Here is a 27,226-nt window from a genome sequence, read left to right as displayed (position 1 = left end):
CACTGCACTCTCTTTTGCCTTGGTCAGAACACACCTGGAGTCCCGTGTCCAGTTCTGGGCACTGCAATTTAAGAAGGATATTGACAAGATAGAACATGTGCAGAGGAGGGCAACCAGGATAATCAAGGGTCTGTAAACCAAGCCTTATGAGGAATGGTTGAGGGAGTTGGGAATGTTTAACCTAGAAAAGAGGAGACTAGGAGGATATGATAGCCATCTTCAAATATCTTAGAGGGAGCAAGCTTGTTTTCTCCTGCTCTGGAGGGTAGGACTCAAGGCAATGGCTTCAAGTTACAAGAAAGGAGATTGTGACTAAACATCAGGAAGAACTTTCCAGCAGTAAGAGCTGTTTGACAGTGGAACAGACTCCCACAGGAGGTTGTTGACTCCCCTTCCTTGGAGGCTGGGTGGCCACCTGTCATGGATGCTTTAGTTGAGATTCCTGCATTGCAAGGGGTAGGACTAGATGACCCTTGGGGTCCCTTCCAACTCTACAGTTCTATGATTCTATGATAATCACAGTTTATTTTAAACAGATTTCATGTGATGTGTGAACTGGGTCTGTGTTTAAGGATGAAGAACACTAGAGCTGAAATCAATTGGCTCCCAACATTCTTCTAAATATTATCCTCTGTGCATATTCAATCCTGCATATTCAAAGGATAGTCTCTGAATATTTTATTTGAGGACTTGGCTGTCTATGCTATTTTATTTCAATATTTAATATGTGACAGTTGATATTTTAATAAAATTTGTTAGTTGACATATAATAGTACTTTGTATCTGAGAAACGACAGCTGAAGAGATTTCATATTTGATGGCTACTGAAAACAAAACAATGTCAAGTGATGCCAAAAAGTATAAAGCACTTGATTTCAAATATTCTCAATTGAAATCAGAATGGCAAATTATGAATACCTGTGTATATTTGTATTTCAGCTGTGTGTGTGTGTGTGTGTGTGTGTGTGTACCTATTTTGGAGTCCAAAGTTCTGGGTTGCACAATTATTTAAATACAGTGATTTCCAACTCTGAGAACAGCATAAGGGAGCACAGACACAACCTCCTCCCTCAACTCTCTCTTCCAATTTTCTAGAATCCAGAATTAGAGGGGCCAAACCTGCCACTTCTTTAGAATCAGTAACCCTCTGGGTGATGCACTTCAACTTTGTAGAAAAGGCAGGGGTTCAACTAGATGACCCACTGAGCAACTCATGCATTACTTTGAACTTAATAAGAGCAAAATCCAACAGAGTGAATACAGTGAATACTGGGGCAGAGAGAAGAAGTCCTGACTCTGTGTCTCCGTGATTTAACCACAAGCTCACTGCCAAACATTGTGAACTGGATTCAAAACGCCAGGATTCAAAAGTCCCAATTTCCAGCCCCATCCCACCCCACCAGAGAAAAAGCTCAGTCTCTGCTCACCCCAACCCCACCCCTTAGCGTCCGCATTTGCCCATCTCTCCCTGAAACCGCACTGGCAGGGCGGGGGACAACCTGCAATTCCCAAAGTGCCCCCAAGTAGGAGGAAGGCAAATCAGAACTCAAATTTTGCTGCCATCTAGTGTTAAGCCTGCAAAGATGCAACCTGAATGCTGGGTAAGTTTAAGATATGTACAATTAAACAATAATACCGGTAACTACGAACAGGCAGCTTGGTGATCTCATTCAGATGCAGCAGTGAGCAAATCTAAAGAAGAGAACACATTCAGGTGTTAACACAGAATTTCCAGTGAGTTAAGTTCCCAAACTGTTGTGAGGAAATATTTACAAGAACGGGAGCAAAGCTGCCAGTTTTCATTTTCCCAGCAGGGCATCGTGTGCTGTTGCCAAGAGCTGCTCAACAGACAGGCAACTAATAGGTACAGCTTTGCCAGGCATATCGATACAGTGGTGCAGAAAGTTGCAACTTTTAGAATTCTGGGCGTCAAGCAGCTCTTACTGGCACAGAAGCCTGGCCATAGAAAGAAATATTGCAACCCCAGCTGCAGGCTTCACAAAGTCAGGAAAGAGGATGGCACCCTGTCCCCTGACACACAAGAAGCGGAGCTGGAGTGGGTTGGGGTTGCCTGCTTCTCCAAGGGAACAGTTGCATGTGTATGTGGTGCTGTATGCCGCTTTAAACCTGGGGAGAGGTTTAAGAAAAAGAGATGCTGGAGGGTGTGTGTGTAGAATTCCTGCACCTTCCAACTTTCTGTAGAATCTCAGCTGGGGGAGGTTTTCTGCTGGCAAGCTGCATCTACCCAAATTCTGGTTCTGCACCATTCTTGAAGCAATACAGGAGCCCTGTCCTTACTGACATCTCTTCATGGCTGGGACTCTTAAGGAGCCTAGGCCTGGGGGTGGGGGCTGCAAGCATTTAAACATGCACAAGTGGCAATCAAAATGCAAAGAACAATGGTGTGGGAGAGGAGTGTTTCTCCACTGGAACTGGGTTGAGAGGCATGATGGAGGGCTACCTGGCTGCAGCCCAATGACCACAGATGCTTCTGCGTAGGGTGGATTGCTAGGGAAGCCATGAATCCCATCTCCCCAATTTACTTCATCTCCTTCCAACCAATGCAAAATTGACTGATGGGCAGTGAATGTCAAGTGCAAGACACCCCTTTCTCAAACCTGCTTACCTCTCCCTTTGAGATCTGATCCCAGGAGATTTCTGCCAGCCAAACAATCCACCATCCAGACTTGCTTGGACAAAGTCTGAAAAATGTCTCAGCTCCAAAAACTTACCATGTGCTTACCTAAACTGTGGAAGTGGCTCAGCAGCAAAGGTCCCCTGGGTGGGAGTTATTTCACTTTGCAAGCTCAGGGCAAAAATGGTTCTCTTCCACCTCACACACTGCCTCCTACAGAGCAAAGTGTATTTCAGGGCTCAACTGCTGGGAGAACAAAAGCAACACAGGAACATACCCAAGGTGTGGGGCAAACTAGCTCCACCTTTGCCTGCCTAATCTCAGCCTCACAGTAAAACCCAATTTCATAAAAAAGTGTTTTGTGGCATGAAATCCTAGCCAGCCCTGGGACTGAACTCATATTTGGCTCTATGGCATAAGCCTGTCATTCTTCTTCCAGAATGCTCCAATCTAAAATTCAGACAGATATGAATCCACCAATGATGTTTGTCTGGAGGAGCAAGGGTTCAGTCTCTAACTGAGTTCAGGACACGCTCTGAGGATTCAGAGCTGGTTCAGATGGGGATCCCATTTGCTCACTTGCTCATCCAAGTGGCCTATCTGAATGAGTGGAGTACAGCACAGCAGCCCATTGAGGATGCTCCCAGCTGCAGCTTCAGTGAGCAGGGGTTTCCGTGTCCCTTGAGCACCCCACTCTCAAAACCTGCTTCTGCTGTGTCCCTAAGGTAGCCCCAACCTGGTGCCCTATGGATGTTCCTAGATAGGGGTCTGCCGAGACTGCAAACAATGCTAATTATAACTGTACAGCATGCAATCGATGAGATCCAGCAACAGCCAGCTGAGGGAAGCCACCATAAGTAAGCAAGCTGTACTAAACTTACACCTACCTTAGACCAATCTTTGGTGTATAGAGGTTTAATCTGCATTTAACATTCTGATATGACACATTCATCTTTGTATCTCCCTGTCACATGCTATAGGCTGAGGATATGATAAGGATTGCTATGAAATGGGCGGGGGGGGCCAGCACCCCCTGAGCATATTTGGCTGTGTCCTGCTGTCAGCAGAATTTGCCACTGAAAAAGCTATTTTACTGAATTACGGGTTTTAGATGGAACTGAAGTTCATTGGATATGAGCTAGATAAGTCAACAGTTATTGGCCACTTGTCTTGATTGAAAGTTGCTCACCGTTGCATGCTTTTTCTTATACTGAAATGGTGCGATATTTTTGGCCATTTCTGAGTCTTCTCTCTTGTGGAAAAGCCAACTCATCTTCCCACATGCCCACAACAAATGAGAAATGAAAGTCACATTTATGTGGCAAAAAACTTATTGTGCAGAAAAGCTGTAAGGAAATATTTTTGAATCCCCCGTCTAAATGAATGCAATGACTGTACCTTCCCAAAATGTATTGGGCATATAAAGATAACCCTCACCCAGCCCTCAAATGCTACCTCTAGAATAAAGCAGAAGTTTTTATTGCCATCTGTCTCTCTCTGTCTACTGAGATCATGGGGTTAGATGGACACGCTGTGGTTACCAGTTTATATTTTATACACCTATAGTTCTGTGACGAAGTGGTCCAGGAGATGCCCAACAAATGCAGGCAAAGAGATCTGTTCAAAGCCCCAAAAGTGGCACTGGGGAGGGGAGAGAAATATGAAGAAGCTAACATTTGGACAGGAAGCTGCTACCCACTCCCTAATAAGGGCAAAAATAAAAGCCTGTGGAAAAGTAGCTTTAGGACAGCAAAACAGAGGGAAGCCACCTGTTCCATTTTCCTCCTTCAGTACAGTCCCTACACACACACACCTTCCTTCTGATCCTCCAGCTCCCCACCCACCAAATGTCTCAGAAGCAGCAGCAGCAGCCCAGCTCCTGCTCAGCCTTGCAGAGAATGCGAGATTGGAGAGAAGAAGGGAGGAGAGGCAACAGGAGTCTGGAGGATCCTTTTAATTGTTCTTTTCTTTATTGTTTGGTTCAGAGAAGACAGAAGCCTTAGATTTATTGACTGAAATCATTTTTATACACAAGAGTATTTGTTATAAAGCCTCTTTTGTTTCTTATTTACAGAAACAAGTTGGGGTGGGAAGACATGGAGCACACATCAATATGGTACAGCCTATACCTGGCATGGAAACTGAGGAGCTGAGCAAAGAGGGGACCAAAACAGGTGGTGGGAGGGAATCGCCCCAGAGATGGATCAGCATGTATCCCTGACATGCTCCACAGGTAGGTGGGGGCAGGGGCAGGAGAGGAGCTTTCCTCCCCAGTCTCTCCCCCAGCAGCACCTGTTTGCACAATATGTCCAAGCACATTTTCATAACTGGCTGGCAAATGGCTATTCAGCTAGTGTGGGACCAAGCAACCGGTCAGTGTGTTAAAGTATTTATGGCCGCTTCATAAGACACAGCCTTCCCTTGGTGTGCAAGGCACGCTTGTTTTGCATGTAGGGGCAGTGCAAAGTCTCATACTGCGCACCCAAGATCCAACAGGGAGTAGGAAAACCCTCAGGGCCACGGGAGGGGAATGAGGACAAAGGCAGGTTAACATGAAGAAACCTCATTGCAGTGCACACCCATTTTGCATACTTGTAAACTGGTGCGGCACACACTGCACCTGAAATGCGCAACTCATCAAGTTTGCTCCTGTCTTGCACAGCTGCTGCATGGCACGTAGTGCCAGCTACATTCCTTATTCACACCAATGGTACAGGAGGGTGGGGAGGCGTTCAGTGCCGCTTCAACAACTTGCAGAAGAATGCCAGTTTTGTGGAAGGGGAAAGCGGTTTTAGAAATCTGCCAAGGCCCACAGTTGCACAGCAGAACGCGCTTTATGGCTTACCAGAATCCAGTACTGGTGGAATCCTGAGAATATGAACTTTCTTTTAAAAAATAAACAAACAAGCATCTAGCCCTCATGGTTGTGGGCAGTGTGTGTGTGTGTGTGTGTGTGTGTGTGTGTGTGTGTAAAAACATATTGGTCAAGTGTGTAGAAATAAGGAGCATTTGAATGGGACTGCTTATTCGCCTAGCACAGAGCCCAATGCTTTTTTCTACTGCCCCACCTCATTAACTATTTTGTATGAGCAAGCAAACCTCTTTTTTATGAAATTTTATTGTGGAGATGTAGGATTGCAGAAGCCATACAATCCTTGTAACATGTAGTTTTGAGTGTCAGTATGTGACAGAGAGCAGGGACAGGGATATCATGACTATTGGGAGATCAAGACTGGGCTCACACCCTTATCACAGCAGCATTAACCATGGATAATGCAAACCTGAGTTCCCATCTTAATCAGCATTTGAAACTAGTTGGCAAACTCTGTTTAAGGCAGAAACCCTAGTTAGGGACAGCCATTTTTAAAGTCAATGCAGAAATAACTATGAATAAGACCACCAGATGAGGGGGATCAAGAAGTGCAGGGTCCCATGACCTGCTCTCGTTTACTGTACTTAACCATAGTTAATAGATTGGGGTTTTAGGGCAGCAAGAAAAAAGTAGATCTTGTTTTTTGTTTTGTTTTGTTTTACAAAACCCAGCTAGGAAAAGGCACAAACACTGTACAGTCAACGTATAGTAAAGCAAGCCAATTAAGATGCAAATGTACAGACTCTGTGTAGGGTCAGGAGAGCTTCAAACATGATGAATTCCAGAAAACAGAAATCAAGTCCATGCAGGAAATAACATGCAAGCCACATGTAAGAATATCCCATATGACCACAGCACACATGTATTTTGCCATAGCACACAGCAAAATACAGACATGTGTTATCATCACACATTATTTCCTACACAGAACTGTTGTGTTCTGTGGATGCTCAGCTGTGTCCGTAGCAGTTCTCTGGAGTCCAAAAGCATAATCTGAGCTTTCTGGTCACCTGATTCATATATTACGATGGTGACACAGTCGTCATCAAATAACATGCTTCCATGTGGTTAAACTACCAAGATGGAGGTAAAGTGCTGGCATGGGAACTAACCATGATTGTATTTTCCCGGCTGTGCAGAAATGTGGATCCCTCCCCCCCCCCCCACCCGCCACACAACTTAGGTAGCACAATGGTAAGCATGTTGCCATGGTAACACAGGAATCAGCACCTACTTTTGCAAACAGCAGCTGTAATTCACACTGCCACACCAATGAGGATTAAACTACTACCGCTTACCTCTTTGCGTTGCCCCAGCGGCAGAAGTCGTGGCTTTCCCAGAGTCCTTTGCAGTAAAGGAGAGGTGGCTGCTGCCTTTGAAAAAGCTGCTCTGCCCAACCGTTGATGTGTAGAACAGATGTATGCATGAACCTGGTTTGGTCAAGCCAGTGGTCCATTACAGCTCCCATTAACCCTGACCATTGGCCATGCTGGCTGGAGCTGATGGGAGCAACGTCCAGCAGCACCAGGAGGCTCAAAGGCTCATCACTCATGGTCCACTCTGCCTGCCTGCCTGCCTAAGGCCTCAGGCAAAGGTATTTCATAGCCCTGCCACTCAGGGGCTAGTGTGGGACCCCCGGGGGGGGGCACAGCCCCAGACACACAATTTCAAGGGGGTGCGAGCCAGGTGCCCCCATGCAGGGATCCCCATCCTGCCCAGCCTGACGCCCCAGAGCCCGCCGCGTCCCCAGTCCCTTTGCTGAATCGGGGGGCATTTGCTCACCAAGGGCTGTGTCGGCCAATCAGGCTCCTCCTCCTGCAGTAGCCAGGGCCGAGCTGGTGTGTGAGCTGTCCGTGAACCCTCTGTGCCCTGTGCATGCATGCCTGGCACCGCTGGCGGCAAGAGCCCTGCTTGCCCTGCCCATGCACACCCGTGCGCACGTACCCCGGGCACCAAAAAAGGACGCAATGCCACAGTTGCCACCCAAATCCATTTAAGTGGAAAGAACCTGGGACCTTTGACCAGCAAAGCCTGGGACTTGTCACTGACTTTCCCCAGATGTCTGCACCAGAGGCCATCCCTTTAAGACTCTCTCCCCCCGGAAAAGCATACAGGGATTATTACCGGGCAGAATTCCGTGTGTCCCACCACCTCAGCCACCAGCTTGTCTAACCCGCTGAACTGGAGAATGCACGTGCCATTAATGCAGCTTTCTCTTGTGGCCTCTCCAGGAACCACGAGTGGAACTTGCACACACATGGCCCTGGCTCAGCCAACGCTGCGCCACTCGCACACTCTTTTTTCACACTGACAAGATGGGGAAAGTCAGAAACATTTCTCACACTGATTATCAAAATCCCAGCAGTAGTAGAGCAGATTTGGCAAAACGTCTTTGTAGATAATACCCCGTGAGCTTTCTTCGCCCACCCTGCCTCCACCTGGCCACCTTTTTCTTCCAATGAAATCCACAGGTGGCCCAGAAGGGAATACAAGATCCTATGCATGGTGCCAACCCAGGAGACAGCACAGCAAAACAGAGAGTGCCCCCCCCTCCACAACACAAGAACGCAGAGTCTGCACGCTTCACAGCCTGCAAAATCCTCCATTGTCCAGGATTCCCGGCCCACACTCAGTGTCTGTGACGCCGGAACAGTTTGCTTGATTAAGCAGAGAGCTGCTGCATCCAAGGTGCCTCCCTGGGGGGTGGGGGTGGCTAGCAGATCCTGAAGCCCGGAAGGAGAAACAGAGAGAAAGGAAAAGAGAGATGGTCCCAAGGGCATATAGTCTTGCAGGGTAGATGCTGGTGCCCAGTTTGGACAGAGTCCCACAGGGAACAAACAATCGAAGCTGATTCCAAAGAGGGTTTTCTTTTTGGTTGGTTTCCATGTTCTTTCGGGTAGCATCCTGAAATGGCAAGGGAGGCTGAGACGGAGCAGCGACAGGCAGGAAAAGTGCATGTAGGGGGACCCCTAGAGGCCAGTGCAAGAACTGCATTTAGAGTTGAGGGGCGCAGCAAAGGTTGTTTGGAAATGCTCTTCCCCGTGGGGGTGGTGAAAAAGCAGAAAAGGGGGGGTAATATTTAAGGCTTATGCGTCTGCATAGAAAAATGTGTAAACTGAGATTGGAGCAAAAGGTTAGGGGAGGTTAGGGATATTTGGCAGAGTCCGTTCCAGAGACAAGACCGGGGGGGGGGAACAGTCTCCCCATTATGTGGCAGTAAAAGTGTACAGTGTAGGCTCAGCAGGAAACCAGAGCCAACCCCAGTAAGTGTGCCTACCTGATGCAGCGGTTGTAACATTTGCTTTTTAAAATTTTAAAAGGTAATGTGTGAAGAGATTGGAAGACCACCACAGCCATGATGCAAGGACACACTGCAGAAAGTGAAATTATGAGTTCAGAACCTGTCCCATCCCCCAAGTAAATCAGCACTTCCTTGAGTGAAGTGTGGTCAGGATTGGTGCCTGAACCATGCTTCTTATAGACCATACAACCAACAACAAGTACTGAACATCAGAATACAGGTGAGCTGTTACAAAGGTCATCTAAAATGACACAGGAGCAGAAAGGTCAACTCAAGATTTAGTTACAGGTTAAAGGTCAAATAAAATTCTATCCAGCTTCATTTTCAAAGCAAGACTCTGTCCCTCAAGTGCCAGCCTCCTGTGCAGCACCTTAAGTAGGATTTGCATCCTCTGAACCTGCAGACTGGCTTGAGAAGACTGCTCCTAGGACTGTGAAGGGCACCCTTCCACACCAATGGCTCGTCTAGTCCTGCATCCTGTTCTCACACTGGCCAACTAGATGCATGTGGGAAACGAGCCCAAGGGCAACTCCCCCTTCCTGTGGTTTCCAGCAACTGATATTCAGAAGCATCTCTGCCTCCAGCTGTGGATGCAGAGCAAAGCCACAGAGGCTGGTAGCCACTGACAGCCTTATCCATGCCTTTGCCCAATCCTCTTCTAAAGCCTCCTCTGGGGGCAAGCCCCTTATCACAGCCAACTCCCTCCCTCACAAATCAGTAGGGCTGCCAGCTTTCTGAAACAGCCCTGCTCCAGTGCCTTTTATGCCAGCCAGCCAGCCATAAATAGTAAGTGAAGCTTTTCCCGTCTCCTGACCCCCACCAAGAAAAGGCTCACCAGCTTAACTTCTGCCTGCCAGCTGCTGCTAGAGGCAGAGGAGAAGGGGCACTGTAGAAATTGGCAATTCAACCATGTCTGGATTTAGGAAGCAAAGCAAGCATGGCCACTGGGAAGTGTTGGCAGTAGGCAGCATATCCTCTTTTCTTTCTTTGTTTTTTTAGCAATGTTACAACAAAAAATGGCAGAAGCAAGTTTGAGTGATAAAAGGAGATCTAAAGTCAAGATATGGACAGTAGAGATTAGCTAAACCAAAACTTAAGAGGCTTAAAGATGACCAGAAAGAGGGGTGGGGAGCTAGAGTGAAACTGGGTTGCCACCTTTGTATCAGCCAGGCTCCTGTGCCTTTAACCAGCAAGCAGCCCACCAGAGAGAAATGTAGGAGTCCCCTGGTATGTTTCTGCCTAACAGGCAGCTGTTTAAGACAGGGCCAGTTGCAGAAATGTTGGCAATCTGGGGTTTCAAAAAGCCAATTCAAAGCTCAAAACCAAAGTCTGGAAAGGTGAGGAAGTGTCGCTGACACAAAAGCAGAGGTCAAAGAAACCCCCCCTCTTGTGGGGGAAGGTGGTTGATGGTCACGTTCAAATGGAGAAGTACTTTTGCTGCTGTTGTTTACGGCCCCTGCTCTTGTTGCAAATAACTTTTAAAAAGGGACATTTCCCCCCATCGCTTTTCCCCCGCCCTTTGTCATGGAGATGACAAATACTTCCCCTGCTAAATTTCTGTATGCTGGGCTGATTATTAAGGGCACAGGAGCTAGTAAGAAAGCTCGCACAAGCCAAGAACCAAAATATCAAAATACAAAAGGATGCAAAGAGCAAGAGAACAGAGGCTGCGAAAGACCAAACTGAGAGATGACAAATGAGATGAACCTGCCTGGTTCAAAGCTGAGTAAAGGCAGGAACTCTTTGCCATGAACGCCCTCCTTTGATCTATGCAGGAGGGAAAGGGTGTCTCTGGAACGGCCTCTGAGCCCATCCCCAGGGTGCCGAGGGGGGCAGGGATTGAAGCTGGTGTAGTGAGGTCTCAGGGTCCAGGTTAGAAGTGCAAGACGTGGAGGGGGGATGGTGGCACCCCCTCCAGGTTACCTAGAGGAGGGGCTGCTGCACTCAGAGGCAGGGCAACAAAACTGGTGGACGTCCTCAGCCTCGTCATCATCCCTAGAAAATGGGGAGGGGACAGACAGACAGACAGACAGAGAAGGGTTATAATCCTGCAGACAAACCCTCCATTGCCAGGGAGGGGGACGGCAGGGTGATGACTGGAGTGGAGATGGCGATGGGATGCATCTTTCAAGATGGAAGGCAAGCAGGGAAGCTTAACAAACCTTTGGCTTCTCATTTCTCCCCAAAACCCATTTCAAGATTGCTAAGCCAAAACCTGGGGGGGGGGGGAACCAATTTCTTTAACAGAATTCTCCAAATCACAAAAGAGAATGCACCTACAAATTTTCCACCATTCTTCATCCACCAAATACTACAACTGTCACCATCCCTGGCCACTGACCAAGCTGGCTGCTGACTGACTCCAGGTCACATCCTGGAACTTTGCATTGTACCTTTAATGCAACAGAGGAATTGGGGGGTGGGGTGGACACAGCTGTGTTTTCTCCTGCAACTTCCCCCCTCAGTTCTCTCCCCCCCCCCCCAATACTGTAATGAACCTAGACTCCAAGTGTGTGACACAAGGCAGGGCACAGGACAGGGAGAGGAACCGGTTGCCTTGCTTAAGGGTACAGCATGGATTTCTGGGTTGCAGCCTGAAATAACTCCCAAAATAAGTCCTCATTTAACTATCCTGCCTGCCAACTACTACTGCACCATCACACTTTGTTTACAGAATAGATCGCTGTCTTATTAATATTCATCATCATCCATCCACCCATCCATCCATCCATCCATTTATTCATTCTCTCCTCTCCCCAATCCTCTCATTCTGTTCACAAGAGCAAAGGCAAGCGGTCCTGAGTACTTCCACGGGGTTATTTCTGGGCATCACTGCACATAGATCAGGCTGCCATTTATTTTTTTCCTCCTAGCAGCACAAGAAACAGAAATTCAGCAGGTGAATTTTTTATTGGCAGGCAGATGCGATGATGGGGAAAAGCTTCACCTAATGAATGTCAGACAACTGTTAAATACACAGGAGCCCCTGCCAGAAAAATAAAGCTGGTGACTCTGTTCTGCACTATTCTTTTGGTACTGTTCTTTTTCAATTTTGTGTAAGACATTCTACTCAGAAAGTGAGCGAGGAAGAATCATATTCAAAACTCCACTACACAGCCTTGTATGGTCATGTCAAGGCCAATGATATCCCTGAGTTACCATGCCCAGCATTTCCCTCATAATTTCTTTGCAATTTTTGTTCCAAAATAGTAGCTGGAGCCAAATCAAGACAAAAGTTTGTGAATGCTCATAATGCTTGACTGTTACTTGGATACACGAACTCTGTGGAAACATCCCATGATTCTGTCTGCACCAAATATTACCATGTCCAACATGTCATCTTATACAAATTGGTTATGGCTTAGGGACAAAAAATGGGCAGAAGTCTCAACCTTTTCTCCACAATCCTGTGACAGACAAGACATTCAATAGCACCCCAGTCTCCCTGCACTGCAGCTCCCATAATCCCCTGTGTTATATATAAGTGTCTGTTCATAAAAGGAAGGCTAAATGAATGGTAATTTAACTTGAAGGTTAAGATGAGAAAAGAGCTTTACAAAGCTGGATCAGCCCAAGCCACGTTGGCGTTGGAGCTGCCCCCACTCGCCCCTGGGCATTCTCGTCCATATACTGACATGGGAACCATCTCTGGACACTTTCCTGCCCAAGGGCTCTGCAGCCTTTAATGGAATTCATATAAGCATACACAGCTGCCATACCAAGTCAGACCACTGGGTCCATCCAGCTCTGTGTGATCTTTTCCAATTCAAGGTGGCTTGCCTTGCAACTTGAGATTGTTCAACTGGAGATGACAGGGTCTGAACTTCTGCACGTGGTCTTACTGCTGAGCTAGTGGCCCCTTCCACCTGAAGCAAACAACTCACTTTGCCTCTCAGCAGGTCTGGTTCAATTCTCTATTCCTAAACCAAGGATGGGGGAACCTGTGGCCCTCCAGGTATACTTGGACTCCATCAGTCCCAGCCAGCCTGGCTAGCTAATGGTCAAGGAGTTGTAGTCCAAGAACATCTGGAGACCCACAGGTTCGCCTATGAGAATGCTATCCTCTGTCCACCATAAATGATTATTTCCTCTCTAGAAAGTAAAGACGTCTGGGATACCTTCTGTGTAGCAGAAACGGAATACATAAAGCCATATACATATCTGAACTGCACATGATTAAGCCAACTGCTTAAAAAATGCAGAAGCAATTAGCACTGCCTTGTCCACGTGAACACAAGCGAAATGAATTGTACAGTTGTGTTTGGCAATTGTAATTCATGTCCAGTACTGAATTTTTTACTTACTTTCCTGTACACCTGGAGTGGTTAACCTGTGGCCTTCTAGAAGTTGTCGAACTCGAGCTCCCATCAGTCTCAGATAGCATAGCCAGTGAACAGAAATGATGGGAGCGTAGCCTAGCAACATCTAGAGGACCACAGGTTCTCCATCACAAAACTTACAATCATGACCATATTTACACATGACGTTAGGGTAGTTTTCACAAAACATTTTTGGTCCCAAAACAAGCACCGCTCCCTTTCCTGAGGTAGACTATCTTGCAAAGAAACATGAAAAGTTGCTGAAATGATGGGAATTGATACTAGTCATCTGTGCTGGTTCAGTCATTAAGTTTCTCTGTCTTAGCTCATACTGGGGAGGTGAAGCACTATGAACAAGGACCATAATTTATGTATTATGTCCAAACCAGCCTACAGTTTGGACCAGCTCTGCACAAAGTATGACTGAATGTGGAACACTTGGCATACATTGGGGACCAAAAGACATTGTTTAGAGTCTCATAAGGATTATGAGCCATAGTGGGATATATTATATGTAATAATAATAATAAAATAATAAAATTTGTACCCTGCCCATCTAACTGGGCTGCCCCAGCCACTTTGGGCGGTTTCCAACATATATAAAAACATAATAAAACATTAAATATTAAAGAAGAAGAAGAAGAAGTTATTATTTATACTCCACCCATCTGGCTGGGCTTCCCAGCCACTCTGGGCAGCTTCCAACAAAATATTAAAATACAATAATCCATCAAATATTAAAAGCTTCCCTAAACAGGGCTGCCTTCAGATGTCTTCTAAAAGTCTGGTAGTTGTTGTTCTCTTTGACATCTGGTGGGAGGGCATTCCACAGGGCAGGTGCCATTACCGAGAACGCCCTCTGCCTGGTTCCCTGTAACTTGGCTTCTCACAATGAGGGAACTGCCAGAAGGCCCTCGGGCACTGGAACTCAGTGTCTAGGTAGAACGATGGGGGTGGAGACGCTCCTTCAGATAAAAAGCTTCCCTATACAGGGCTGCCTTCAGATGTCTTGTAAAGGTTGTATAATTAATTATCTCCTTGACATCTGATGGGAGGTTGTTCCACAGGCAGGCACCACTACTGAGAAGGCCCTTTGCCTGGTTCCCTGTAACTTCACTTCTTGCAGAGCAGGCACCGCCAGAAGGTCCTCGGAGCTGGATCTCAGTGTCTGGGTTGAACAAAGGGGGTGGAGATGCTCCTTCAAGTATATAACACTGAGGCCATTTAGGGCTTAAAGGTCAGCAACAACACTTTGAATTGTGCTTGGAAAAGTACTGTAGGTCTTTCAGACTGGTGTGATATGGTCCTAGAGCCAGTGTGGTGTAGTGGTTAAGAGCGGTAGACTCGTTATCTGGGGAACCGGGTTCGCGTCTCCACTCCTCCACATGCAGCTGCTGGGTGACCTTGGGCTAGTCACACTTCTTTGAAGTCTCTCAGCCCCACTCACCTCACAGAGTGTTTGTTGTGGGGGAGGAAGGGAAAGGAGAATGTTAGCCGCTTTGAGACTCCTTCGGGTAGTGAAAAGCGGGATATCAAATCCAAACTCTTCTTCTTCTTCTTCTTCTAGTGGCTGCTACTGGTCACCAGTCTAGCAGCCACATTCCGGATTAGTTGTAGTTTCTGAGTCACCTTCAAAGGTAGCCCCACGTAGAGCGCATTACAGTAGTCCAAGTGGGAGATAACCAGGACATGTAGAAGCGGACACGGGGCAATGGATTAAAACTACAAGAAAGAAGATGCCACCTAAACATTAGGAAGAACTTCCTGACAGTAAGAGCTGTTGGACAGTGGAATTTGCTGCCAAGGAGTGTGGTGGAGTCTTCTTCTTTGGAGGTCTTGAAGCGGAGGCTTGACAGCCATCTGTCAGGAATGCTTTGATGGTGTTTCCTGCTTGGCAGGGGGTTGGACTGGATGGCCCTTGGGGTCTCTTCCAACTCTATGATTCTATGATTCTATGTACTGCTCTGGCAAGACAGTCTGCGGGCAGGTAGGGTCTCAGCCAGAGTACCAGATGGAGCTAGTAGACAACTGCCCTAGACACAGAATTGACCTGCACCTCCATGACAGCTGTGAGTCCAAAATGACTCCCAGGCTGCGCACCTGGTCCTTCAGGGGCACAGTTACCCCATTCAGGACCAGGGAGTCCTCCATAACTGCCCGCTCCGTCCCCCCAAAACAGTACTTCTGTCTTGTCAGGATTCAACCTCAATCTGTTAGCCGCCATCCATCCTCCAACCGCCTCCAGGCACTCACACAGGTCCTTCACTGCCTTCACTGGTTCCGATTTAAAAGAGAGGTAGAACTCTCATGAAAGGCTGTGATGGGCCACAAACTCTGCAGGTCTGGCAGATGTATGCACAGTCTGTCACAACCACTTGTTATGCACATGAGCTGTCTGCTTATATTCCTCTATTAATTTCGCTTGCCCAACTATTGTATAATAACCAGTTGTATGATAAACAGAAATTCAGCAGGTGAAGAAAGCTGAATCTCTCCTTTGTCACACAGCTGTTAAAAGCACGGGGGGGGGGGGGGTTAGCAACCAGGAAAGCTCTGCTAGCTGTGATGTGTAAAAAGGAGGACATGGATCTTCTTCACCCTTAAAGTTACGTGGAAAAGGCAGCTTTCCTATCAGCATGGCCAAAGAGAAGAGGAGACCCTTGCATCCATCACAGTTGTGTAGAAAAGGCAATTTCAGCACCTGCTGAAATCCCGTCTTCTAAACAACTGTGATAGCTGTAGAAGCGCTGTCCTCTTTCGCATTTGGCTATGGCTATTTGCTACAGAGAGAGATTGTTGCAAATGTAGGAAGTAGACTTGTTCGAGAGTTACACATGCCCCCACTGCACACGCATAAACAAAAAGTCATAATGCTGCCAATTTCTTTTCTGGCAGGGAACCTCTGCTTTTCACAGCAGTCTAACAGGTAGACATTTAGTAGGTGAAACATTCCCTTATCTACCCAGCCCCCTACTTATCTCTTTGCGGTTGCAGTTTGAACTCCAGGATTTAGCAGGTAACATTTCTCATGGCATGGCACAGAGATCAGTGTTCCCACCTGCCATGCTAATTGCTGCAGATCAAGCCACGGTTAAAGGTACAGCAAGAAGGGGGACAGTCCAAAAGCTGGCCGTCTCTTCTTATCTCCATACAAGGAAAAGTTACATCTACTTAATGTCTGTATATCAAACTGCTGTTGAAGATCAGCAAAAGAAAAAAAGACAGAGAGGGAGACAGCAGCTCTGGGCAGGCTCCTCAACACACTCCCTAAGGACCCTGTCATTTTATGATCACTCATTTGCACATTCAGTCTTGCTCACACAGCTTGTCTGACACACTTGCTCTAGGCTCTTGCAAGCCAGTGGCGTGCAAATACTTGCATGCGTCCACACACACAGTCTCTGCATGAGCTGAAGCCCCCTTGTCAAAACTAGCACAAAATGGGCCCACACCCCCAGCTTCTTTATCTCCGTGGCATAAACAGAGATGAGAGTGTCCTTATTTTGTAACCTTAGGCTGCAGTGCAGTGTGAGGGAGAAGGTAGTTTGTGTTAAAATGTTAACAGAGATCAGCAGGGTCTAGGGTGGAGTGAGCTGCGGCAGGGGTTAAGGCAGTGTTTCTCGAACTTGGGTCATCAGCTGTTGTTGAACTGCAACTTCCACCATCCCTGACCACTGGTCCTGCTTGCTAGGCATGATGGGAGTTGTAGTCCAACAACAGCTGGGGACCCAAGTTTGAGAAACACGGGTAAGGCAAATGCAAAGGAATGTTGCAAGCATGGAGGAAATGAAATCCAGTATTCCCTTTTATGGGGACAAAAGCCCCACGGGTTCACAAGGCCAACACCAGTGGTCTTGTTGGGTGCCTGCTAACTCCCTATGGGCCTAAGGCCAACCTCCAGAGCCCCCTGGCAGCAGTGACAGCAGTGCAGAAGAGGGGAACTACCAAAGACATCTCACCCGAACCCTTTGCCACAGCTGAAGTAATTATCTACAGCTGACAGCTGTACCCCCAGAATCTTGGCTATTTTCCCACTTGGTGACCAGAACATTCTGCTATTGCTAGGGAAAGACCCTAGAAATCCAGCCTAGCCCATTCCCCCTGATGTTAAGAACAAAGGAAGCTGCCTTGCACTGAGCAACAGCATTGGTCCATCAAGCTTAGGATTGTCTAAAGTGGCCAGGAGTGACCCTTCAGGGGGTTGGGATTTCCAGCCCTACCTGGAGCTGCTGCATACCAAGCAGGTGCTCCACCACTGTGCTATGACACCCCCCTCCAGCCTTCTACATCCTAGGGAGCTACAGGCAACCCAACCCTCCGGGCTGTCATGGGAACCAGGAAGTCTAGGGGATGCTGGATTTTGTGGATAAGCGTAGCATGTTGAGACATGGGAATGAATGGCTTGGAGTGAGCAAGTTGCGGGTAGTGGGTGTGAGTGGCTTACCTGCAGCCTGTGTGCCTGGCAGGGGAAGCTAGCTGCGAGTGGAGAAGCGACTGAGCAGAACAGCAGTACTGGTGCAGAGTGGGACACGTGGACGACCTATAGAAGGCAGCAGAGAGACGGAGCAACAGAGAGAGAGAGAGAGAGAGAGAGGAAGAGAGAGAGGAAGAGAGAGAGAGAGAGAGGAAGAGAGAGAGAGAGAGAGAGGAAGGAAGGGAGATGCGTGTAGGGAAATAAATGAAGGAAGAGATATGTGTGGACACAGATGGAAGGAATGTGCCAGAAGGAGCGGGTGGATGGATGGGCAGAGAGAGGGGAAGGAAGAGAAGAAAAAACACAAAGTCAAGAAAAAGAAGGACAGCACTGAACAAACAGAAAAAAACATAGCAACACCCCCTGGCCAAACGAAGAGACTCAGCCACACACTGGGCCATGGAAAGGGGGGGGGAGGGAAAGAGAAAGAGAAACAGAGAGCAGCAGTTCCCTGGGGACAAAGACTAGAGGCCACAGGAACTACAGGAGCAGGAAGAGATAGGCAGCAGAACACTTGGCGGGTCACAGAATTGAGGGCCGCCTGGCATGAAAGAGCAAGAAAGCACTTGGGTGGGGAGGTATTCAGGGACCAAGGACACAAAAGCTACAGGAGGTGAGACAGAAAAAGCAGGGAACTAGCCTAGAGAGAGCCAACAAAGCTGACAACGAGCTGAGGTACTCCTTCCTCAGGTGGAGTGGAGCCAAGGGATCCTGGCCAGAAGTGCAGGGCACCAGGGCTGAGGGTGAAATATTTAAAATCAGCTGTGAAGCTAGGCTGCAACACACACGGAGTGATGTTTCGAAGGGGTCCTTCACCCTCCAGGAAAACTGATGTGCAGGTCTTTGGCTGACTACAGCTGCATGTGCAACATGGCATGGAACTCTCTTGGCAGCCTTGTGGGTCTCTGCCAATCCCACGCCTCTCTTAGCCAGCAGATTGCCCCTTCCTCTGAGATGACAGCTGAAGAAGGCGAAGCTTCTGGGGCAAAAGAAAGTCTCACCTGAAAGGCTCCAAAGGTGAGCACTTGGGGGTGTGTACCTGATGGAAGGGAGGGAAGACTGGAGAGTATGCCTGGGTCACGTAAGGTCAGAAGGAAGGATCTGCGAGGGAAACTGCACAGGAGGAGTAGGACGACTGCATTGGGACTGCAGAGCTCAGAGCAAAGAGAGGCAACCCAGAGGGATCAGGAGGAAAGCAGCAGGTCTCTGCCTATCCCAGCCACCCTACCCTTTGCGACTCAAGAGAGGATGAGAAACCCGGGTCCACATTTCTTCCTATAATAACCCCTTCCCCCTCCCCTCAAAAGCCCTGTTGTTTTCTCATCAAAACATGAAGGAGGCAACCAACTTGGAGAAAGGGGTGAAGATTAACACCCCCACCCTACCCCATATGAGGAAGCAGATAAAGGAGAAACCTGGGAAAGGAAGGGAAGGGAAGCTGCCACCAGAGCTCAAGGCGGGTCCATTTCAACATGTTTTGTGCTGTTTCATCCTAAGCAAGACTTTGCCTCATATCCTGCTTTCAGCCCCCGATTTCAGTCCTGGAATATCTGCCTAATTGTCTAAAAGCCGCTTCCTGGGCTCTCTACTGCATTCCAGTGCAACCCCTCCCCTCCAAAACTTGGAATTCCAGAGTGGGTATGCTTAAGCATGTAAAAGGGTGGGTGATCAGGATAGCTTTGATTCTCAGTGGCTCCCACTAAAGTCCCCAGATACAAAATAAAAGGGTATGCAACTGGCAAAGGCTGTGAGCAGAAGGCGCAGCTAACCCTTTCCCCCAACACACCTTTACTTTCTCCCAAATAAGAAATGGCTGCTCTTGACGCCTATAGGAAATGCTGCAACAGGATGCAAAAGTTACCCCACCCTGATACTGCAGGGAAGATGCAGTCCAACTTCCACGCCTCCCTCTTTGGAGCAGGCAGGCTTTGACCCCCTATTGAGTCATCTCAATGAGTGGCTTGCCACGGCAAAATTAACATATGTGCCATTGAGCATGTCCAGACTGTCTTTGCCTCAACACTCAGTAACCCCAACCAGTGCAGATTACAAATCAAAGCCCGAGGGCAAGGGATGTGAGACTTCAAGGCAGGCCTGAGTGTCCACTCACGGAGAGGAGAAGTAAAGGGACTTAGAAGTCCTAAGCGCTTTCTTTCTGAACAAGGCCCGGGCCTGTCCTAGGCTTGTCCTCTTTTTCCAGGACACGTCCTCTTTTTCAGGGGTAAAATTTGAGACAAGTTGCATTTATTTGCTTTGAATAGCCGTCATAGCATCCTCTTTTCTGCTCTTCAAAATATGGCAACCCTATGACTAACCTGATGGGGATGTGGGTGGTGCTGTGGTCTAAACCACAGAGTCTAGGGCTTGCTGATCGGAAGGTCGGCGGTTCGAATCCCTGTGACGGGGTGAGCTCCCGGTGCTCGGTCCCTGCTCCTGCCAACCTAGCAGTTCAAAAGCACATCAAAGTGCAAGTAGATAAATAGGTACCACTCCGGTGGGAAGGTAAATGGCATTTCCGTGCGCTGCTCTGGTTCGCCAGAAGCGGCTTAGTCATGCTGGCCACATGACCCAGAAGCTGTCTGTGGACAAATGCCAGCTCCCTCGGCCTATAGAGCGAGATGAGCGCCGCAACTCCAGAGTCGTCCGCGACTTAACGGCCAGGGGTACCTTTACCTTTACCTTTTATGACTAATCTGCTGCTCTTGATTCCAACTGTGGCCAGCCAGGTGCCTCCTGCTCAGTGGTGCAGTGGGAGGGGGGGTGGGGGTGGCCCCAGGCACAAAATTATGAGATGGGTGCAATCAGGCACCCCCACAGCAGGCTCCCTGCTGAGCTCCTGCCGTCTTCCGGGGCCACCCCAGCTGCCCAGTCCACCAGGAGGGCACAACATTTGCCCTGCCCCAGACACCAGCAACCCATGCTATGCCACTGCTCCTGCTGCTTGCAAACAAAAACTCGAAAGGATGGGTCTTCAGTTCTTTGTCCCCAGCTGCTGCTGTCCAGAGTCATGCTGCTTCTGCACAAAACCAGTGCCTGCTCCTGCTCAAGTCACTTTCTTTCCCAACCAGTCTTCTCATTTCCCTTTCTACCACTACTTCCTCCACAGGCACAGAGTTAAGAACACCCGGGACAAAAACATAAATAAGTTTTGCTTCCTGTGTACATATTTTACTGCACATTATAAAACATTGAAGAACTCAAGTTACAGTTAGGTAGTTACAGGTAGGTAGCTGTGTTGGTCTGCTATAGTCAGAAGAACTCAAGTGAGGGAATGAGAAGGATGGGGAAATAGGAGGTGGAGTAGTTCTGTACATGGCTCTCAACAGGAATTTAAGAATGCTGTGCTTGAGACCTGTTGTTGTTGGTTTTTTTAAGCCCTGCCATGGGACACTTGAATCAGCCATGAATAAGAAAGAGGGAGGGGTTGCGATTTCCATCTTGATGAAAACTTAGCACGCAGCCCCAGAAGAGAAAGCTTAGCAGAATTCCCCCGCTAGACGGCTGCAATATGTGTGACCCTCCCCAGAGGAGGTTTAGAAGTTGATTAAAAAAGTAATTTTATTATTATTATTATTATTATTATTATTATTCCTGCCTTGCTTTCCTGTTTTCTGTTTGGAGTTTGAAAGAGTTCCATGGATCCGCCCTTTCCCCGCTCCCAGGTTCTCCATTGCGGCGGGGGGGGGGGAGGGAAGGGAGTGGTTCCTGGGGGTAAGAAGCGCCACGACTCCTGGCCTAGAGATAAGCCACGCATTTCTGGGAAATGCACCAAGCCACCACATCATGCATGCTTGGGAGCTGTCCTCTCTCTGGACAGCGGGGGGGGGGGGCACTACCCCCTGCCAGCCCCCCGGAAAGTGACCGGCCCCCAAGCAGCCTCGCCCTTCTTCTGCCTCCCCGCCCCCGCTCCTTTCTCTTGGCAGTCGCGTCCCCATTTTGCAGGTATTCCGTGGCAGAATCCCAAACCCAGGCGCCTTCTCCACGCCCCTTGGCCCCACGACACCCGCGGCACCCGCCCCACGAGAGCTCCACTCACAGATCGCACTCCATCTCCGCCTCTTTCTCTCCTCTTCCTGCAAACGTCTCTCCTTCCACGCGCAACACACCCACTTATTCCAGCAGGTGGGGGCCGTGATCTCCCCCCCCCCTTGAAGCAAGGCGTCGCTCTTCCTTTTCCCCCCTCCGTCAGCTGATCACCTTCAACGGAAATCCAGGGCTGGGCATGGGGGAGGGAGAAGGGAGAGCGTTTGAGTTAACATGTTAAATGCTGGTTTTTTGTTCGCAAGATCTTTGAGAGCCGATGTTGAGCTGGTGAGGGGGGAGGGGGGCCGTTGATGAGAGTGGGAAGAGATGCAAAGGGATCCAGGCGGCGCTTCCCTCTGGAGGAACCATTCAATCTCATTAGACCATTTTAGAAAGTCATTTTTCAGCCTATATCAAATTTGTTTTAGATGGACAGACATATCAAGAGAGCAAAGTACATAAAATAATACAGGAAGTGTAATGCTTGACCCAGCAGCAAATCGCTACAAAACAGCAGGAGAAAACAAACAAGAATGAAAGGACTTAGAACCTGCTATTTCCCTGCCCCCATTGCAATGGGCATAGGAGCCAACTCCTGGGGGCCAAGGGGTCTTTGCCCCCCCCCATAAAATATATGAGGGGGCTGGGCCCTCCCAAAGTTGATGACCGCATCATGAGATCAATTATGCAGGGCTGGGCTTACCTGCCCCCCCCCCAAATATTTTGTTCAAGTTGGCACCCTGGCAATGGGTGTTAATGAATGCAGCCATAGCTCGTCAAACAGTCCAAACATTCCTGTACATTCCCAGCTTACAATAATTCATACTGTGGCCATTTGTATATAAAAAAACACCCCAAACACATCAACTGACACAGTTTCTCTTACTAGGTTCTATCACTGTTTGAACTTGCTCAGAAAACCTATCCACAACCTGTGGTGGGAAGGGAACCAAGAAAGGCACAGAAATACCGGTAAGAACTTCTGTCTTCTCCAGCTCAGCACTGCCAACACAAAAATCTGGCTTGCCTGATCCGCAGAAATCAACAAGAGAACTTTTTTGCAGTATGCAGTATGCAGATGCGCAAATTTAGTGTGCAATTTTAGTGACTAGATTTAGTGACTGTTAAAGGTACAGGAGCAGAGGGATGTTGAAAAGCTGGCAACCCTAGCCCTCATCAGTTAAAACTGATTCCTATTCCAGAAAGTGGGGGGAGAGGGGGAGTATAGGACAGTGGGGTAGTGGAATCAGAATGGGGAACAGAGTGCAGCTCCATGACTTCTAAGAGTAGGAAGATGGTCTGCCTGAGCGCCAAAGTATCAAAACCTTCTTTTCCGGCAAGTGAATGAGGTGATAAAGGAGGCTTTCAAGTGTGTTTGTTTTTGGATTTAACAGGTAAGAATAGAGGAAGTCAACACTCTTCAGAAACTGGGTTTTGCCCCTCAAGCCCTTCTAAGTCTGGGCTTGGGCCAAGCAAAAGCTATGGTTAGGCAAGGAGAAGGGGACGACAGAGGATGAGATGGTTGGACAGTGTTCTCGAAGCTACTAACATGAGTTTGACCAAACTGTGAGCAGGGCCGGCGCGTCCATTAAGGCGAACTAGGCAACTGCCTAGGGCGCCAAAATGGAGGGGGCGCTGGCCAGGCTTGGGCGGGACAGGCGGGAGGGCTAGCAGCAGCTTCTCCATTGTAGCGGAAAGGTGCTGCTTGCCCCCTATACCACCCCCCGGCTCCCGCTAAAGCAGGCTTTGGCAGGGGACGGGATGGGCGAGCAGCAGCTTCTCTGCTACAGCGGAGAAACTGCTGCTTGCCTCTCCACCACCCCCACCTCCCGCTAAAGCAGGCTTTGACGGGGGGTGGGGGGCACCAGAAGGTGGTCTCGCCTAGGGCGCAAGAAGCCCTAGCACTGGTCCTGACTGTGAGAGGCAGTGAAGGATACGCGTGCCTGGCGTGCTCTGGTCCATGGGGTCACGAAGAGTCGGACACGACTGATCGACTGAACAACAACAAGGCAAAGAATTATAGACACCGAGAGACAACAGGACTGCTTAAGGTGCCCTGACTACAAAATTGTAGAAATCGAGAGAGATATAGCTGCACCGGCAGCATATCTCTTTTTTTTCTTGTATCCAAAAATGCAAGAAGGCTTTTACACTTGCCAGAAGCTCGGCTGTGCCCTTGCCGGTCTTGGAAGGATCCATTAAGAAAGTCCCATATGACCAGAGACTTTGTGCCTGCCCATTGGGGGATATAGGAAGCTCCAAACACATATTTTTTAGATGTCCCTTTTATGATGAGGCACGTAGAGATACCATTGATCCCCTGCTGGTGAGGCTTGCAGACCTCCCAGAAAAGCAAAAAATTGATTTTCTCCTGTTAGGCAAAGATCACAAGACGACCCAGATGATCGCCAGATTCTGCGCACAGATCTGTAGGCCCAGACCATCCCCGATTCAAACTAGTTTGTTAAGAAAATTCCCGAACTCGGATCCACGGCCGATTCTGGATCATTTCTCTATGGAAGTTTATCTTAAAGTTTATGTGTTTAAACTTTAAATCCATTGTTGTATATTGTTTTAAATGTTTGTTTTGCTTTTGGGATTGTAGTCCCATTCGTGTTTCACAATCTGGTCTCCGACCGTAATAATAAATTATTATTATTATAGAGGAAGTCAAAGAATGAGGGAGGAAATCTTGCAGAGGCTGATACTACTTTCATTTCCTTTTATAATTAAAAGCTAAAGATTGCATTTCATCTGGCTGAAGAATTTTTCCTAATGCCCAATATGTTTTGCAAGCTGAACCTCAGCTGCCTGCACCTTTTGCCTCTTCTTGGAGGCATGGCTATGGGGGCTGCCATATTGAGTTCCTACACTTAGTAATTTACCATCATACCTCTCATCCTAGCTCTCCACTATTACCCAATCTAGATAAACTTAAGAACAGGATTCACCTTTGCTGGATTCTTTGCAAGTATTGACAACATTAATTGCTTAGTGCACATGGCATAACTAATGACAAGTAACATACTCCTTCCCCCCCCCCCCCGCCCATGTGATCTGAGAGTTATATCATTCCCTCCCACTTAACTGTTATTTTCACCTGATGCATCTACTCTGTTGTTTTGTTTACAAGGACCAAAGTCGTAAATAGGCAAATCTATGTGCGCGCATGCACACATACACAGTATACAACCATCCCACCCACTCAGTAATAATAAGGTTTCCCAATCCTATCCATTGTGAGAGGCTGGGGTTTTCAGCTGGAAAGATCCCAAATACATGCTTCAAAATGTTTTAATGTCCACCAGTTATTCAGTTCCAAATATTTTAACACCTAGGGCAGTGGTTCTCCAAGGGTGCATCATATTATTCTGGCAGGAGCGGATGGTAAGTGTGGGGGGAAGATTCAAGGACAATCATTATTATATTTTGGGAATGATTCATGTTCTTATGTAGCTGCATTTTTTAACACTTTCTGGATGTCCCATGATCATATTATAAAGTAGTTGTGTTCTAGGCTATATATCAAGCACTGCTAGGAGTTGTTTCTTTTTGTTTTGCAATGTACTTCTTATCAAAAAAAAAAAAATCAGTGTGGCACAAGCAAATTTTTAATCTGGCCCAGAGAAAAAAGTTTGAGAACTACTGACCTAGGGGGTGAGATGGCATGCAATTAGAAAGTATGTGTATTTGTTGTATGTACATGTACAAAGCTGCTTCCTGGCTCATAGGGAAGAATTTGTGTCTTGATTGCTATCATTTTCAATCTCTTTTGTCAGGGTGTAACACACCACAGAGCAATGACAGTTCATTTGGCATTTTCATACCATGAATTCACTAAGCACTGAGCACAACTTGAACATACCTGGTGTTTTCTTTGCCTCTACATTGGAGGTTAGGGGATGGAAGGAGGATGTTTGAGAAATTCAGTCTACATGAATTCCAATACAAACTAATCTGATTTGCATGTCCCAAATAAATGCACAGATCAGGACATATCATATTGGCTTGAATATAAGCCACACCAGTAAAATTCAAGGGGGGGGGGGGAGAATAAAGGACAATACCTGAATACAAGCCACTCCTTTAAAATTGGGTTGGTAGTATTGTAACTCTGAGCCAATTTAAGCCTTTGATCTCGCAAGCCCACAAAAGTTACCGTACAATCGCTAAAATCACAAATTGCTATTCAGTTGCTACAATTCCGCAGGCACTCACACCCATAAATGGCAAGTGAACAGTCTCAAGCTCGCAATTTGGCAATAAAACATTTTTTTGTTCCGTTTTACGGTATGTCTGTTTCAGCAGCAATATCATAAAGGCCAATTTTTGTAAGGTCACAAATTTAAGCTGCACTTTGACTTTTCATGGTCGGAATCTGGGGGAAAGTGAGGCTTATATTCAGGCCAATGCGGTAGATATCTACCAGTTTCCACGATTCCTCAGTCTTCTGACCCAGTTCACAGTTCAAAAACATATACATATATATATATTTAAAAAACTGAGTGAAATGCTGCAAACCACATATATTATTTTGCAAGGAAAAAAGAAAGATATAGCGCAGCCTTTGTCAATCTGGTGCCCTCCTCCTGTTGTTTGTTTGACTACAATTATTGTAGTCCAACAACATCTTGGAGAGCACCTGACTGGTGAGGGCTGGTGTAGAGGTAGTGAGGACCCCAAACTGTATACCCACCTTTGAGAAGGAAGTGGCATCTTGTCCTTTGCACTGGGAGGCAGGATTCTCGGTCTCCCCGTCCCTGTTTAGGAATGCTCTGTGCCCTTTGACACCAAAGGGGAAAAAGCAAATGACCACCTTCCTTCATTCAACAGAGCGTTCACGTCCTTTGAGGGAAATCCTTCGGCTAACAGGAGAATACGCACTAGAGGGCAGTGTTGACTGCACAGAAACACCCACCCACTAGACTCTTCCAGTTCACATTTCCTAGGCAGCTGCAGCTTTGGGCCTCTTCTTCCTCGGAGCTCCTCTACTTCTAACCTCAGCTGATTTTGCTTAGCAGCAACAGGCGCTCTGTACACTCTCGAAAGTACTCCCTACTTTACCTAACCCAGGGCTGAGCATCAACACTGAGGCAAGTCCCAGGGATCAGTCCGCTTTAAGTCTGAACTCTGGTCACTCATCCCACAAGGGGCGGCTCTCTTTATGTCAAAGACAGGGAACCTGTGCCCAGCAGCGTCGTGAGGGGGGGGCAAGGGGGGTGGGCCGCCCCGGGTTCCAGGGGAGGGGGGCGACACTTGGGCCGCCCCCGCCCCGCTGGCAGGCCCCGAGCAAGCCACGGAGCGAGGCAGCCTCACCCCGCAGCCTGCTCGCAAACCTGCTCCGCAGCCTGCAAGCAAGCAGTGGAGTGAGGCCGCTCTGCCCCAGGGCCCGCCCACCGGCGCCACTATGGGGCTGCGGCTCGTGGGGCTGCCCCGCCCCTGCTGCTTTTAGCTCTGCAGCTCAAAAGGTCGCCGTGGAAGCAGCAGCGGCCCGACAACGGAGTGCACGCTTGCAACATTTTGCGCAGGCGCACTCCGTCATGACATCACGGCGCCCCGCCCCCAGAGGGTGCCTCCATTCGCCGCCCAGGTAGCGAGGAGG

The 27,226-nt window shown here is 48.1% G+C and overlaps 1 protein-coding gene across 7 annotated transcripts in view; it reads right to left on the bottom strand.

Moving 5' to 3' along the window:
* IQSEC2 (IQ motif and Sec7 domain ArfGEF 2) overlaps positions 1-27,226 on the bottom strand; it is a 158,219-nt gene that overhangs the window by 62,239 nt on the left and 68,754 nt on the right. Inside the window, exon 1 of one of the 7 annotated variants that reach the window (XM_033172708.1) lies at positions 21,638-21,754. The exons of the other annotated variants lie outside the window; for them this stretch is intronic. Coding sequence (XP_033028599.1) covers positions 21,638-21,651 — 14 coding nt within the window. The 5' untranslated portion in view covers positions 21,652-21,754. Of the gene's footprint in view, positions 1-21,637; positions 21,755-27,226 lie in introns of those variants that run through there. 7 annotated transcript variants of the gene reach the window in all.

The sequence above is a fragment of the Lacerta agilis genome, chromosome 16, assembly GCF_009819535.1.
Source record: "Lacerta agilis isolate rLacAgi1 chromosome 16, rLacAgi1.pri, whole genome shotgun sequence".
NCBI lineage: Eukaryota > Metazoa > Chordata > Lepidosauria > Squamata > Lacertidae > Lacerta > Lacerta agilis.
The sequence above is the reverse complement of the archived record's forward strand: the minus strand, read 5'-3'. Positions and strand labels throughout refer to the sequence as shown.